Source organism: Takifugu flavidus, chromosome 16 (genome assembly GCF_003711565.1).
Source record: "Takifugu flavidus isolate HTHZ2018 chromosome 16, ASM371156v2, whole genome shotgun sequence".
Taxonomy (NCBI): domain Eukaryota; kingdom Metazoa; phylum Chordata; class Actinopteri; order Tetraodontiformes; family Tetraodontidae; genus Takifugu; species Takifugu flavidus.
The window spans coordinates 1582359-1597927 of record NC_079535.1 but is presented as its reverse complement, the minus strand read 5'-3'; the positions used below and the strand labels follow the sequence as shown (position 1 = coordinate 1597927).

The 15569-nt window shown below is 41.0% G+C and overlaps 1 protein-coding gene across 3 annotated transcripts in view; it reads right to left on the bottom strand.

Moving 5' to 3' along the window:
• Positions 1–3350: 3350 nt before the first annotated feature.
• The window catches only part of babam2 (BRISC and BRCA1 A complex member 2), a 63726-nt gene continuing 51507 nt past the window's right edge, over positions 3351–15569 (bottom strand). For all 3 annotated transcript variants that reach the window (XM_057058140.1, XM_057058141.1, XM_057058143.1), the window contains exons 8-12: positions 11102–11201; positions 8112–8182; positions 7860–7942; positions 7608–7761; positions 3351–4668 (exon numbers count right to left, since the gene is read on the bottom strand). In XM_057058140.1, the coding sequence (XP_056914120.1) occupies positions 4605–4668; positions 7608–7761; positions 7860–7942; positions 8112–8182; positions 11102–11201 (472 nt within the window). In that variant the 3' untranslated portion in view covers positions 3351–4604. The remainder of the gene's footprint in view (positions 4669–7607; positions 7762–7859; positions 7943–8111; positions 8183–11101; positions 11202–15569) is intronic.

The window sequence follows — 15569 nt, the reverse complement described above, 5'->3', positions numbered from 1 at the left end:
GAATGGCCAGGTCTGCTATAAAGCAGACCTGTGGGTCATGTATGTGGTCCTCTGTAATGCACATTTCAAGTTGCATTTTACACGGTCGTCTTAGGCGGCATCACAGAATCTGCGGGAGCAGATTTTTGGACATTTCACATGGCAGCGAGTCTTCAACAACAAGCGGTACTAGCCTAAAGCCCTTATACTAAACGACTAAAGCGTCCAATCTTAACCCAATTTTAAAAGCAGATTCACCTCAATTCTTAAGGCAGCAGGATAGGATGAGAAAATTGTCGCCTTAAGAATCAAGTTGAATCTGCTTTAAAGAAAAAAACAAACTTGTTTTTCCCAAACTAATGGGAAATTAGTTTGAGGGTTTATTTTTCAAGGTACCGACCGGTGACACCAACAACACTGTTTTAATATTAGCTACCCACCACCTCAACCAGTCCGTTTCACCCTCTGATGGACCTCAAACATCTCAGTCTCAAAACCACCACAGGGAGACCACTGAAAGTGTACATTGACACCATATCCAACGGAATGTTAACTGTATCACATCCACTAATAAACAAACAACCAAAAGTTTCCTTCAACACATCAAAAAGTCTCCCAAGTTTGGCCACGTGGATTTGTATTTTATCGTAGCGGAGGTACGGGTGGAGGGATGAGGGAGTCTTGTCACATTACATGTACCTGTGTGTGTGTGTGTGTGTGTCTTCACCTGGGGTTGTCATCTCGGCTGACAGGTCTATCAGCGTCTACGGCTGATCAGAACACGTCCCTCAGTGTGACAGGCTGAAGTGACAGTGCTGCAATCCAGGCTGACAGCTCCTTAGGTAGATGATGGGGTGGCGGTGGCGGGTGGGTGGGGGGGTCTGGGCAAGAGGTACGACAAAAGAAGAGTAAAAGAACACACACGCACCCACACAGAGTAACTCAAAGTTAGCAAACATGCTGAAATCATCCTTCTGGCTGTGCTGATTGTGATTTATGCCATTTACATTCAGGGGAAAATGAGGAACAAGCCAACCTAACCTCTTTACATAGAGGAAAAAAATAACCTTTATTTTCATCCAAAGAAATCAGAAGCAATCAGATCCTGAAAGATTTCAACAAAGAGAAAAGAGGAAAAAAAAGGGGGGGGGGGGGGGATCAGCCCTTCACGCTTCCAGAGCGAACATTCATTTGATCAGCTTAGCTTTGCTCTCTTTGGCTACTCGTGTATGAGGAGTAATTAGCAATTAACAATCAGTTTAACGACATCCAGGTTTTATCTATAGGAGAAGGACGGCTTGGATGCCTGCTGCCTTCCTTTAGGAGGGCATTATTCCTGCAATTCCTCAGTTTCATTAAAAAAAGAGACAGTGAAGGGCCAGAGCAATAATTCTCTAAATTTCACAACATCTTTGGGCCATTTTTTTTAAATTCCAAGATCAAACAGGCTGTAACAAAAGGCCCCAAATCCCCCCTCTGCTCTCCTCCTCCTGCTCACTCTTTCCAAAATTAGTTAAGCCTCTCAGCTCCATCATCCTCAACATGGCTCACATCAACAACCCGATGCTGCATCACAAATACGGCACCGTCTCTAAAATCCAACCCCCCCCCCAGACTCCCGCCAAGATGGGTGGAGGAGGGAAGGAGTGGGGGAGTAAACGCCCCATATGTCACTCTGAATTTGTACTTACAGATGAAGCACAAAGTACCCCACAGACATGAGTTTGCGACATTAGCTCCTCCTCTTCACATAGCCAGCAATTTATCTTTTTCAAGGAGAACAAAATCATAGGACATGCTAATCAACGCAACAATAATATTAACAATGTTAAGATTAATCATGATGATGATGAAATGTGCAAGGAAAGTAAGAATTATATGGTTGTAACACATCTGGAGTTGAATAAAAGCTTTGTCATTGCAGAGAGAAACAATGAAACTTTACTGGAGCAGCTACATATCAAGGACGGCTACATGTTAAGGATGCAAACAATGCATATGATAATTCTAGGGTAGGAAACCTACACACAACCTTGACTGCCATTAGTGCCTTGACATATTCCAGCATTTTGATTATCTCATCCGCGCTGTTGTGCGTGGTTCACAAGGGGATGACTCAGGAGTTTCAACCATGTTCCTCTCCGACCTCGCCGCTGTGCCTCATCCCCGCACACTTTGTTGGCCTTACAGATTTTTTATTACCCACATGTCAAAAACTTTCTGGCGACTACCAACCCAACTTCTGAGGTGAAGCGGGGTGAGTGATGCCAAGAGCCAACTCTGGTTTATTAGCCTGGAAGGTGCTCTTTTCTGGGCTTTAAGTGATCCTGTTTCACACACTTGTCAGTTCTCCAGGCTGGCAGGTCCTCTCTGCCTCGGAGCTAGCTGCTTATAGGGTTGTCACCAAAGCAGTTAATGTTAATCTAATGCTAATATTAATGTTTGCCAACTTCAGAGGTGTGATGTCTACTGTTGTGTGTCAGTAAAGATGCTGGTAGGATTTCAAAGATTTTATTGAAGTTCATGTATTTCACATAAAAGGAGAAGTACCTGATTAAACATTGCAGCTTTATATTTAGAAAGCAATTTGCCGTGCGCAGGAAATTATGAAGTGAACTGGACAACATAAATACCACTCCCATCAAATGAATCATTCCTCGTTCACTGATTCTGAGCTAATTTTTCCAGCCTTTAATTATTCCATCCGACCACTGAAGAGATCTGTTAAAGACGTCTGGATTAGTGGATTTGAAGTATTAGCTCAGAGGGTTGGCAGACCCCTGCATTGTGATTCAGCAGGCTGAGAATCATCTTCAAAAGGTAGCTTGAGCAGCACCTTCACAGGATCATTACATGGGATAAATCCATGTTAAATTGCTTAAAAGCATGTAAAGGTGAGCCGTGTTTGGGTAGAGGCACATGTGAGAGCTGAAATGGGACCTAAGCACCCCACCGGATTTAAGACGCTTTAAAAGGAACGGTTTAAAGGTCAACACCAACAACACTTCAGCACAGACTACTTCCTACTAGATCCGCTGTTAGTTGGTTCACCTCACGACGTCTTGGTGTCTGATGGAAAGAGCAGCTCCTCGTCTATTGCTTCAGATCAAGACGCGTCGGGCTGATTTAAAGACGTCCCACCTTTAGAGTGCAGAGCTACGATATGTTGGGGAGAGTGGAGATTCCAACTGTTTAGCACTGACGCATGTTAAGATGCAACCCTTCTCTTCAACTTCCTCCCTCCAGATCTCCAAAATGAGAGCAGCTCATCTCGCAGCTGACAGCAGAAGATTTTTTATTTCTTTTTTTCAAAGCAGGTCAGAAAAGGTTAGACCAAGAAACATGGAGTGGGGCAGTGAAAAAGACAAAAATAATCTTTTAAAAAATATTTTATTAAGCGCCTTGATTCTATTAAATGCCCCAGATACATTTACCCTATAGTTCTCAATTAGACTTGACAGTTGCTGCATTACCAACAATAAATATAGCAAAGGGCAGCGCCTGAGGCCAGAAAGGACCCCTAACTATGACCCTCATATTTAATGATGAAAACAAGCAAGAGAACACTCACTCAAACACAGGCACGTGCACACGCATGCACGTATACACATTGGGCTTTGTAGCTTCTCATTACAGAAGCACACTGGGGCTGCATTAAAACAAAAAAAAAGCATCTCCAGGGTTTGCAGACACTGAGGTGACACTCAGAAGTAAAACACCATTGTCCATTTATGAAAACCCATAAAAGGATGGACATTTCCTCTTAAAAGATTTCATTTTATTTAGAAATATCGTTTATCTGAAGCATCGATAAACACCGTTTATTTTGGTGACGAAAATTTACTGGCGCCAGAATGATCCACCCCGATTCCAGTTGTGCGTTTGTCAGGCCCGAAGTCTCATCGTCATTTGTAAAATTGAACACAAACAATTCTGAAGAGATGAAGACAGATGGCATAAAAACATATTTAACGTATAAAACAATGAGTCACAGGAAGGGAAACAGATTTCTTTACTGGACATAAATGCGACACAACATTAAGAGGTACAGCGCTGTGCTCTTCACACACACAAAACACACACTTAAAGAAGCCCAAACCGAATATTCAGAAACATTTGATCATCTCTACAGGTCTGTCACAGGTAGTTACACACAAGTGTGTAGTGCACGACACAACACTACAGGGGCGTTCGGAAGGAAGGCGTCTGAAGCCACACACAAATACACAACTCATTTGTGCCAATTGTGTCAGGTCATGGAGTCAACAATGATAATTCACATCCCCTTTAAATATATTGATATTGCAAGTTGTGTCTGAGTGTGATGTGAATTATTACAACTATTGCATTGTTTAGGTTTCGTCTTTTTTGTTACAGCATAAGACAGCGCCACAAATTCTTCTAAATGTGTCACTGCAATGAAACCCAAAGCAGACTGAAGTAAAAGGCAATAAATTCAAGGCTGATGCGCGGAGTCTGCAGAGTCAATGTGCATTAAGCACAATGGACTTTTAGGAGCACAGTATGTTTCACCAATTTATGTTTATGCATGCGCACGCACGCATACACACACACACACATAACCACACACACCACCGCGGGCATGTAAATTAAACTTGAGGGTGCTAGAGTTTCCCATTGGCAAATGCTCCTTCTTGGAACTGAGGGATAAAGCTCTTGAAGTATGCCCTGGGTGAGAGAGATAGAGAGACACAGAGAGAGTAGGGGAGAGAGAGAGAGAGTTGGGGAGAGAGGCAAATAAAACATCAACATATGACAGTAATTTTTCTTCAAATGCTTGACAGCAACTGAGAAATTCACTGGGTCAGCCACAGCCCCAGTGTGTATCAAAGTACAGATGAAAGGCAGAATAGATTTCGTTTTTGCATACATGACTTGATGAATCTGCTCTTGGGAGACAGAACTCAAATATTCACACAGAAAAAATAGCAACAGCCTCAGCGCTGTTCCAGTGGCGTGCTTTTGTGCATGGCTACTCAGTTCAGCATTGGATCTATTTGAGAAATTTATGTGGATGTGTGTTGATTTGGTCAGGAACATTTGAAATATGCAAGAAGGCTAGCATAAACTAGCAATGGTGAAAAAAGTCAAATTGGTTCTGGACCCACCTCACTGGGTACCTTGCTCAGTACACCTTGCCGATACAGAGTTGGAGCCCCTTTTACCTTCAGAACTGCCTTCATTCTTCATGGTATACTTTCAACGAGGTGTTAGAACCATTCCTTAGAGACTTTGATCCGTATTGAAATGAAAGAATCGCGCGGTTGGTGCAGATCTGTTGGCTGATGATGCCATTGATCTCCCACTCGTCCACATCCCAAAGGTGCTCTATTGGATTGAGATCTGGTGACTGTGGAGGCCACTGGACTAAAGTGACAAAGGGAGTGTTCACCTTTACACACTGAGGTCGTGTGTTGGTATGGGACCACCGATATGAATAGTTATTAGCAATAGCTGTTAATGCAGCTATCTATTCACAGTAGAAGGTCACATGGCAGCAAGTCAAAGGCATTTGGGCCTGTAGTCATGGTCAAGACACCCTGCTGAAGTTCAGACTGAGCTCTGGAATTGGGAAGAAGGTGCATTGAAGGCCACCCAAGCTGCCGTCAAATGTGACCTGAATCTGGTGCGTTTCTGACACAAGTCACACCCAATCAGACGACATTGGCGACAATGAACAATGAAGAGAGCAATGATGAAGCTAGCCAGTGGAGGGATAAAATCATGGATGTAAATAATATTTAGGCGTGACACTTGAAGCCAAACCTGAAGGATCTAATCGAGCATCTCTGAACACCCGTCACGCTATAACCATGAAGCAGATGGATGAGAGCAGGAGACTAAACTAAGGTCACAGGTCACACAAAACATTTAAATAGAAGATTGGAAAAACATCCTGGTCTGATGAGTCTTGATTTCTGAGGGGAGGGCATTCATCTGGCATCACTAATCTGAAAGTATGGATACCTCCTGCCTTGTATCACTGGTTCAGGCTGCTGGTGGTGTAATGGTGTGGAAGACATGATCTTAACACTCTTGGAAGAATGGGAGAGTCACACGCATGTGCAGCCATCAAATCTGCCCAAATCTCCATATCTACACCTCGAAGAACAGGGCAGTTCTGAAGGCACAAGGGGATCCAAGCCTTATTAACACAGCGCACCTGTTGAAGTGGCAGGTATGTGGTTTAATGGGAATAGGACTGGGTCACTCAGCTTAACATTCACCATTTTTACTGAGCAGCAAGGGTTGCTCCTTGCTCCTCAAGCTGGCCCAGGGCTGCGATGAGTGTGTCATGTGAAAGAGCTTCCACAATTCATTCAACCTGAATTCTAAAGATTGGAGCAAACTATAATGTTAGACCTGTAACCTGTAGCTATAGAACACCAATGTCTTAACTCTGATTAAGACACTGAAAAGGTTTCCACTAAAGAATGCAAGTAAACTGGTAATGTGGTAAACTGGTTGTGGACTTGATCCAGATATGTTGCAAATTTGTTGCAACATATAATAAAAATTTCGAGCCAGCTTATATCCAGCTTCCTCTTTAACAAAGCAGTCAGGATTGAGGGTTCACCCTGGACAGAGTCAGACCCTGTTGTAGTTATTATTGATCGCTACTGAGCTGGATGAACACCTCTAACCCCCCCTCCATGAAACAGTGAAGGCCCTGAGGAGCTCCCTTCACGCACCCGGGTCTCTAAAGTGCTGGACATCAGTGCTGTCTTCGATACAACTGATGACCGTCATACTGGAGCATGTCATTAGAATCAAGGGCACAGTGCTGGGGTGGTTTAGTTAATAATAGGACAGATTCCAATTTGTTAATATTAATGACTTTTTACTCTTCATATATTAGGGTTAGTCATGGAGTTCCACAAGGGTCTGTACTTGAACTAATCCTTTTCATTTTGTACACGCTTCACTTCGAAAAATGATTATATTTGCTATGCTGAGGACACAGGTCAGTTAGTCCGAATTCAGGCTTGTTTTAGGGAACGTACATCCACTTGTGACGTCTAGGCTGGATTATTGTAATTCATTGCTATCAGAGAGTCCCAATAATTCTCTGGAAAGTCCTCCGCTGATCTAAAACACATTGAGTCACAGGAATTGGCAAGACTTTAACCAAACCTTCAAGGCCCTTAGAGGCCCAGCTCTATTATAACTGGAAAAGCTGATAGCAATGTATTATAACCAGATGAAGTCACTGGTTTGCATGTGGTTCCCAGGATCTGGATGGCTGAGCATTGAGCCATCAGCCCCCCCACAGCAGACCTACAGACCCTGTGTACTTTAATGATTTAGCAGAAAACCCTTCTCTTTCAGAATGCTTATAGTCATTAAATGTACATCTACAGTCAATACTAGACTTCTACTAATGCTCACTGATAAAACAGGGTCACCTGACCTGTAACCACCATCTTATTTATCCTGCTATAGTCTGAGGCTGCCATGATACAGCAACAAGATCCACTTTTTCACTTTTTGTCCACCTCATCCAGTGCAACACACACATTTACTTTCAGCTTGATGTGAATGAGTGTAATGATTGAAAACTCAGATGAATCATTCAGATATGACTGATCACTGACTGATCTACTCACTTCGCCCTCTTGGCCATTTCATTTCCGTCCCAGCGAGGGCTGTAGGGATATGACTTTTGCACCTGAGAATAGAGCTGCCCGCTGTTCGTGAAGTGGTACACGGACTGGAAGGTGAGGGTGGGCTGGTCCCTGGGGAAGTACAGTGGAAGGTCCACTATGGGGGACAGACAGGGAGATGTAGAGAAGGTCAAAGATGCTTATATATCATTATATTTTCATACATGTTTTGTTTGACATGGTTGATTTTCCTACCATGCACAAGGAAGCAAAAGTCTTTCCACATGAGTAGAAGAGTGAGCTTTGTAAATCCCTCTGCATCATACTCCACCACACCCCTGGAATAGACACGCATCTATCAGTCGCAACGCTCCATTTAACCGATTCACTCAAATAAATACAATCATTTTCAGCTCAGAGGACATGGATGAACGTGGAACATATCAGTCTGATTCATTATTAATGAAAACAACCGAGGGTCGCCGCCGTGTTCTCAGGTTAACTCACGTTCCAAAGTGGCTAAGAAAAGCAGCGATGTACTCCCTCCTCTTGTGATATCCTTGGATCACATACTGCACCTACAGAAATAAGGGAAGAGGCTTAATACACACTGTGCACAGGTGGGTTCATAAGGAAAAGATAAGATAATTAATATCCAGACTCCCATTGGTCTCAGGTTAGTATTTGCTCTCACACACACACTCAACTGCACATTGGCAGGGAAACCAGTAGTTGTTCAGAATAAAAGGGTGGTCTTTTCCATTTAATAAGCATTTTGTAAACATCTCCAAATCTAAAACATGCAGAGAATGTACGCAATCCAAACAAACCACGAGTACATGCTTGTGATTAATCATCAAACTGTGATCTTGAACACAAAATGACGTGCACAATGTGTAAACTTGTCCAGATAGTTGGGTGGGATAATTTAGCCTTCTCAAATGCTGCAAGGCCATTTTTTCAGTAAGGTGCTGAACTACAGTTTTTAACCTTCAATGTGTGTGTCTCTGTGTGTGTGTGTGTGTGTATTTTTCAAAGGAAGTGTGGACTGCTGACCTTTCCCATTCATACCATAAAAGGATTTCCGCCCCCTCCACCACCCGCCAACGCCAAGTCTTTTCATTGGCTGCGGGAAGCGCTGCATGATGTAAGACAGGTAAATCTGCTTTGCGAGAATTCAAACCTACCTGTAGATCTGACTCCATTTTATGTTTGTGCGCCTGTCTGTGGGGAGTGTGACACAATAATGACAGAAGAACTTCCTGCTGTACGATTAAGCAATCTCTCTTCCCACTGTGGAATTCACACCAACCCCAGCTTTTGAACTGTTTGACAATATAATATATAATATATGACATAATAAAACCATACTTAATGACACAATCAATCCAGTCGTTTGTCTTTGTTGAACCTGTCGTATATTTGGAAAAAGTGGATCTATGTGGAATTATTTGACTTGAGCTAATGATGTAAGCTTGATATTTATGAAGAAAAGCAAAGTATTACTATTTTGCCGGTTTAAAAGTGGCACATTTTTGGATTACAGTCAGACAAGATTCAATTGTGTGAAGAAATGCACAGCTTCCTACTGTGTGACCAAACTTTTGCTTTCAACATCCGCCCTACAACAAAGAAAATTAAAACACACAACTGACATCTTTTCAGTCCTTTCATTATTAATGTTTCTGAGCTTCCCTTATATTATTTTCTACAAGGCATATGTTATTAAGTCAAACTATAATAGTTTTGTATTATGTGTCTTCAAAATCAGGATTATAAACCCTCTGAAGCTGAAAATTATATGTAACTTGAATGCATGCATCTTCCAGGCGCTGCCATCAAGCAAATTCACAGCTGAATAAATAAATGACAGTGCACCTACAGCCCCAGCATCTGGAACATTGTGGGAGGAAATAATTGATGTGTTAAAAGAACAAAAGTGGCCCCACAACCTGTGCTTGCACAATGACTGTAGAAGTGGAGTGCAAAAAGTTAAACAGACATTGCAAAGGCACACCAACACTTAGACAAACAGCTAGGCTAAACCCAATGCAGAATTCGGCTAAACCTGTTCTCCAATGTCACTAGATTTGTTTTAATGTTTGCCGAGAGGTTTTTTCTTAACCCTTATTTTCAACTACAGCCAGTTCCAACTTTAGAAAACACTCTTTTTGGGGTTTAGAAGATTTGGAGTTCCTTTTCTTTTACCAAACACACTGCTTTAACTTAAACTTCAAGACAAATGGAGAACACGGTATTTTAAAGTCACGTTTTCACTGTAACTATCCCTGTCTAGAAAATATGTAGATATTGAACTCTAGTCAGACAACTGGAGGGAAGGATGGACAGGCAGAAAGATTTCCTTTCCAGATTCCAAATGTAAAAGTTTTAATAATTGTGGCATCATGAATTCATACAGGACATGACTGTGAGGAGTAGAATTTCAATTTGTAACAGGTTGTGTAGGGATATATGGCCTCTTGTTTTGAGAGAAATGATCCTCCATCACGTCTATGCAAAAATCATAACACTACCTGTCCACTTGCTGAGGCTGAGGACACAGACAGCTAGTGGACATTGGCCAGTATGCGTCCAATTATAGATGCTAGAGGCATGGAGGCATGTGCATGGATGCGCGCGCAAGCACGCACACGCACGCACGCACACACACACACACACGCACACGCACACACACACACACACACACACACACACCGTTTGCTCAACCAGAGCTTAAATCCATGTCCATGTCTTATGTCCAATAAATGATTCACTCCTACAGACTGATAGTCACATAAACTTAAATAAGGGTGGGAAATCTTTCAGTCATTTAACACATCCCTTATGTACTCGTGTGTGTGTATGTATATATATATATATATATATATATATATATATATATATATAATGCATCTATAAATGCATCTGTTTCAGTATGCTTCTGGTATTTAATGATGTGCTGTAATATAGCACTTCATTATATAACTCTGTGCTTCAGAGAGTAGTCTGATACTTGACACTGGTCTCTCTCCGCTGCACTAGTGTAGTGTTCTATTGTGCAATATTACACTTACTGCTGCCTCCTGCTCTCTTGAGTCGGCAACTTGCTGCACTATTCTTTTAATACAACTTGATACTTGGGTACTCCAGTAGCATGAGGACCCACTCCGATATAGGAATGAGCATCATATCAGTATTCAGGCCATTTCACAGCTCTGGTGTACATACCACATAACGTATATCATATATTTTGGTTTGGTTTGTGTAGGCGTATGTGCAGGTTTTTTAACTAGTAGCTACAACAACACACCTCCTGCATTGATTACCCACTGAGGTCCCTGTTCTAATATTCAACAATATTATTATTCCAGGTTTGGTAGACATCATTATGCATTATAAATAATGATTATGATAGGCTGTGACATAAAATATACAAATACTGATAGAGACTGTGACACAAAGACTATTGAAACGTGGACTAAAAAAAGGATGTTTACCTTGCTGGTGAGTAACTGACACACTTGAGGAACATAGTCAATTAGGCATCCTCCACTGGGGAAGGCTGGGATATGAAGTGCTGAAGAGCCTCCCAGGGCGCTGATGGAACAAACAAAGACAGTGAGTGCAAATATGCAAACACATTAATGTGCTTTCTTTGACATCACAACACAAATGTATTGAAAAGCATAGGTAGTTCATCCAACACCCACATGGATGTGGCATTATTTTCTTCACAATGTTACTGATGTGTTCCTGCAGCATACTTCCTTCAGTGATTACTGTATGCTTGTTTAAACAGGAAATCTGCAGCCCCCCAATGACTAACCAACCGAAGAAGTCACTCCCTCATTTCTTCTGATCCGGAGCAAAAAAAAAGGAAAAAAGAAAAAGGAATACCCCCAGGATGGGTTAAAGGTCTCACAGAGCAGCTTATTGGCTTTTAATGCTCATTTTAAGATCTATAGAGGACTGCTTCCTGCTTTCCATTTCTATTTCTATCTTCATTAAAGCAGTCACAGGGCATTTAGAACTGATTATATCACTTTACAACAGATGACTGCTGTTTACTAGGTTAAGCCTCGTATATATATCCTACATCGCGCCACATTATGTCAAATGCCAAAGGTCGCATTTATTGAAACGTGGCCCTGAGGGTTTCTTGTGTTCATAAGAAGGTCTGTGCATAAGTACACATTTGTATACATATGGATAGGTGTATAACTATGTGTATAAATATTTACTGTTGATATGGGGGATTATGAGGAATATGAACATCAACTTGCAATGATTGTAAGGCGAATTTGAATGATTATATGGTATGATTTAAATTAGGTTGCAGAAATACATCATGGTTGTGGTATTAATGATTCTTGACAGCTTGGAAGAACTCCAAAAGACACAACTAGCGCATAAACAAGAACATTTTTTAACCTTTAATGGTCACAAAACCAAATCCCATCCCTGTGCCTCACATTGCAATTTGAATGATGCCGGATGAGTCGCGCTACAGTTCCAATTTAAGCTTGTATAATCTGTCTATGCGCAGGAATTACAGGAACCCAGAGAAGTTTGGACTGTTGCACAATGATTAACATTTCCAAAGAAGTGATGTGAGAGTAGGGAGGTGGGCCACTGCCCTGTGGACACAAACTTACTGTTATGGCCAGAAACCACAGACGATAATGGAAAAGAATGTTTTACCAGGGGGATGAGAAGGTTGGGACAGGGCCTTTCCTACTCGGGGACCTCAGCTGTGGAACTGCCTGCCTGGAAATCTCATTGTTGTTTTTATTGTTAAGCACTTTGTAGCTTGGTTTTGAAAGGTGCTATAGAAATAAATCTATTATTATTGATAGTGGTCAGATTTACAGTCTGAGGATACAGATGTGGTTGACCACTCTTACTCACATCTCATGTCCAAAAATTACCTGACTCTCATCATCATTTGAATTTTATAAGCCTTTTATAAGCCTTTTACCTTCAGGTTAATCTTTTAGCTGACTGAATACGAATACAGCCTTAATTAAATAAATTCACATGAACTTTTAGCTATTTCAGGGTCAAAATCCTTCCCCCAGAACTCCACAGCCTCAATTTAAAGCAAGCTTTGTGCACATAATTATCATTAGCATGCGCGTTTCTCTGCACACCAACAAATGGTCGATTGGAAATTACTTACAGCATTGAGCAGAGAAGCCTTTGAAAATGAAAGTCTAAACGATGCTCATCTATCCACCCACAGATCTAAGAATAGCTCTGTATCATTTGGATGGAAATGCGGACAGAGGCACAAAATACATGGCAGTGTGTTCGTCACTCTTGTCTCAATAGAAAGAATGTGAACAAATAGGCAGTTTTAGTGGTTTATTCATTTTTTTCCCCAATTGATGCTCATTAGATGTCAGCCTGTTGTGCTCACAAAAACACTTTCTAAGCATCCCTGAATCCCTGGTAACAAAAATCAACTGATTATTAGTTTTATATGAATGCTATTATTCAATAAAGCGGTGAGCCAGTTTAAACCTCAAACCTCTTTTAAAGAGGTTGTCAAACAGCATTTGATTTATTTATTTACTTGTGTATTTTTTCACCTATTGGCCAGTTGGTATTTCATTTGTAGCTTCGCAGTCATCTTCTGCAAATGTTTTTCTACATTTTACACTTTTGCACTGTAGCATATATATATATGTTTTACTCATAAATGTACAATACATCTAAAAAAACCTTTCAAAATAAAACCACACAGGAGTGAGGTGTGGTGACTGTCCTCACTACTTTTTTTAGATAAAAGGACAGTGTTTTACATTTCAAAAAGATAATTCAGTAATTCAAGACAGTTCTATGGTGCCTGGGACGTTTAAAGGAAGGATCGACTTTTTACTTTAGGTTATCTCTCTTGCCCTTTATATGATGATGGTCAGTTGTTCCTGATACAATTTATTCTACTAATTTTTTATATATTTTCTCAGGAAGCACTTTATTGCCGTAACTGCATTTTCTTTTGGATGGGCAAAGGTTTAGACAGGCAGTGAAATTGTTGTCTGATCCAATGGCACCCTGAAGACTTGCTGCTGAAGTCTCTGCTGGTGACGCAGCCTTTGACACTACCCACACGCGTGCTGGAGTCATCATACACAAATACATCCTAACATGACCCCTGAGAGCAAATCAGCACACAGTATGACATATTTACAGTAGACACTGGGTGTACAGGGGTGCCCTGTCAGTTAAAATAAACAAAACACAAAGAACTGTAACTCAGATAGGTGGTGGTGGGGTGTGTTAGTGTGCAGGTGCATGTGTTTGAAACTCAAATCTTAATTGAGCATTATTTGAGTTTTTCCACTGCCTTTGTTTTGCTACAACACAGAGCTTCCTGTGACTCTGCATGTTTTCTGTTAGGCCTTACACAACACCCCACATCTCATTTTTTTCTCTCTCTTTGCTGGATTTAGCACCAGAAGTCAGAAATGTTTGTACCTCTTTCTACCCAGAAACAGCAACACTGCTACTACTACTGGCTTCTATTTAAAAGAAAAATAAAAGTGTTGAAAACCTCAGGATTCCAGGAGCCAAAAAATTACAGAAATTGTTAAAGGGAAAAACAAAGAAAAACCTCTGTTTCCTTTTTACAACATATCACCCAGTATGTGACCAATGTTCTATAGCGTGTGTGTGTGTGTGTGTGCAAATGGTTGTGTGACATCACACTGTGTTGTGCTTTATGGTGTTTGACTGTGGACTACATGTATTTTTGTTATTGTCAGTTATTCTTTGTTCTTTTTCAGCAGTAAATGCTAGTCAACAGTCAAACCAGCTGTCCGTGGACAAGACAACAAATTTACAAGGTTGAGAACACATTTCTGTATTTTAAAAATAGCCTTTTAAAAAATAGCACTTTAATAGCCTGTCTAATAGCCTAAATTACTCTAATCTGCCTGTCAAGCTATACGCTTATTATGGCCTTTCTTTTAAATCATACAAAGATGGTCAGATGTTTTGTAAAGCTGTTAAACTTACAGAGTACAGAGTGCAGCGTACTGTATGATAATCAAGGGCACTGAAGTTATTATAAAAGTAGACAGCAACTGGAGAACGCAACATCACAGCAAGCATAATGTTCAAGGAGACAAGGAAAAAGCGCGGCTAAGACAAGGAGTGCTTGCTGGTAGGACTGATGAGTGGGTTTGTTAGGTTACTGGTGAATTTATTTTATCAGACTGTCAATTTTCTGCCTGTGACATGATGTGCATAAATCCTTGAAAAATATCTGATAGAAATGCAGATTTTCAAAGGCTATCAAACAACTCTACAGGAAAAAGGACACACACACACAAACACACACTGTACACCCACACAGACAAATACATACACATTCCCACACATCAGTGGACAGGAATGCATGCAAGTACACACAGACACATGCACCCAAAGGCAAATGCAGATACAAAAACATAAGTGTACTGCAGCCTAAAACTGTCTCTCTGTGTTGATTTTTCTGGGCTCCTAAATCTGGTTTGGGGGCAGAGACGGTGCCCACTCAATTCTTTTATGCAATGCAGCAGGTTTTCTGGGGAATGGAGAGGAGCAGTATCCAACTCAACTCTTGGGTAATCAGGTAAATGAGAAGTAAATGTGGAAATTAACTTGGGGATGGGTCAGGTTGCAAAATGATCGGAAGAGACGCAAAATCAATCATACAGTTTTGGGTGGTGGTTGAGCTTGTTCAATCAACCACGGCATGTAATTATCTAAAAATAATTTCAGTTATAGATTTACTTTTTTAAAAAGAAATAAAATAACAATTCCAGGATCCAATAGTTTTTAATAAACTGCCTCTCATAAAAGGGGTCATTAGTCCTATTCTATTAAATATTTCAATTCATAAATTAGTGAATTAATGCCCAAAGGTATAATCTACTGCATTCGATCATAGCTGGGATGTAAGTGTATGTCGTATGCTAA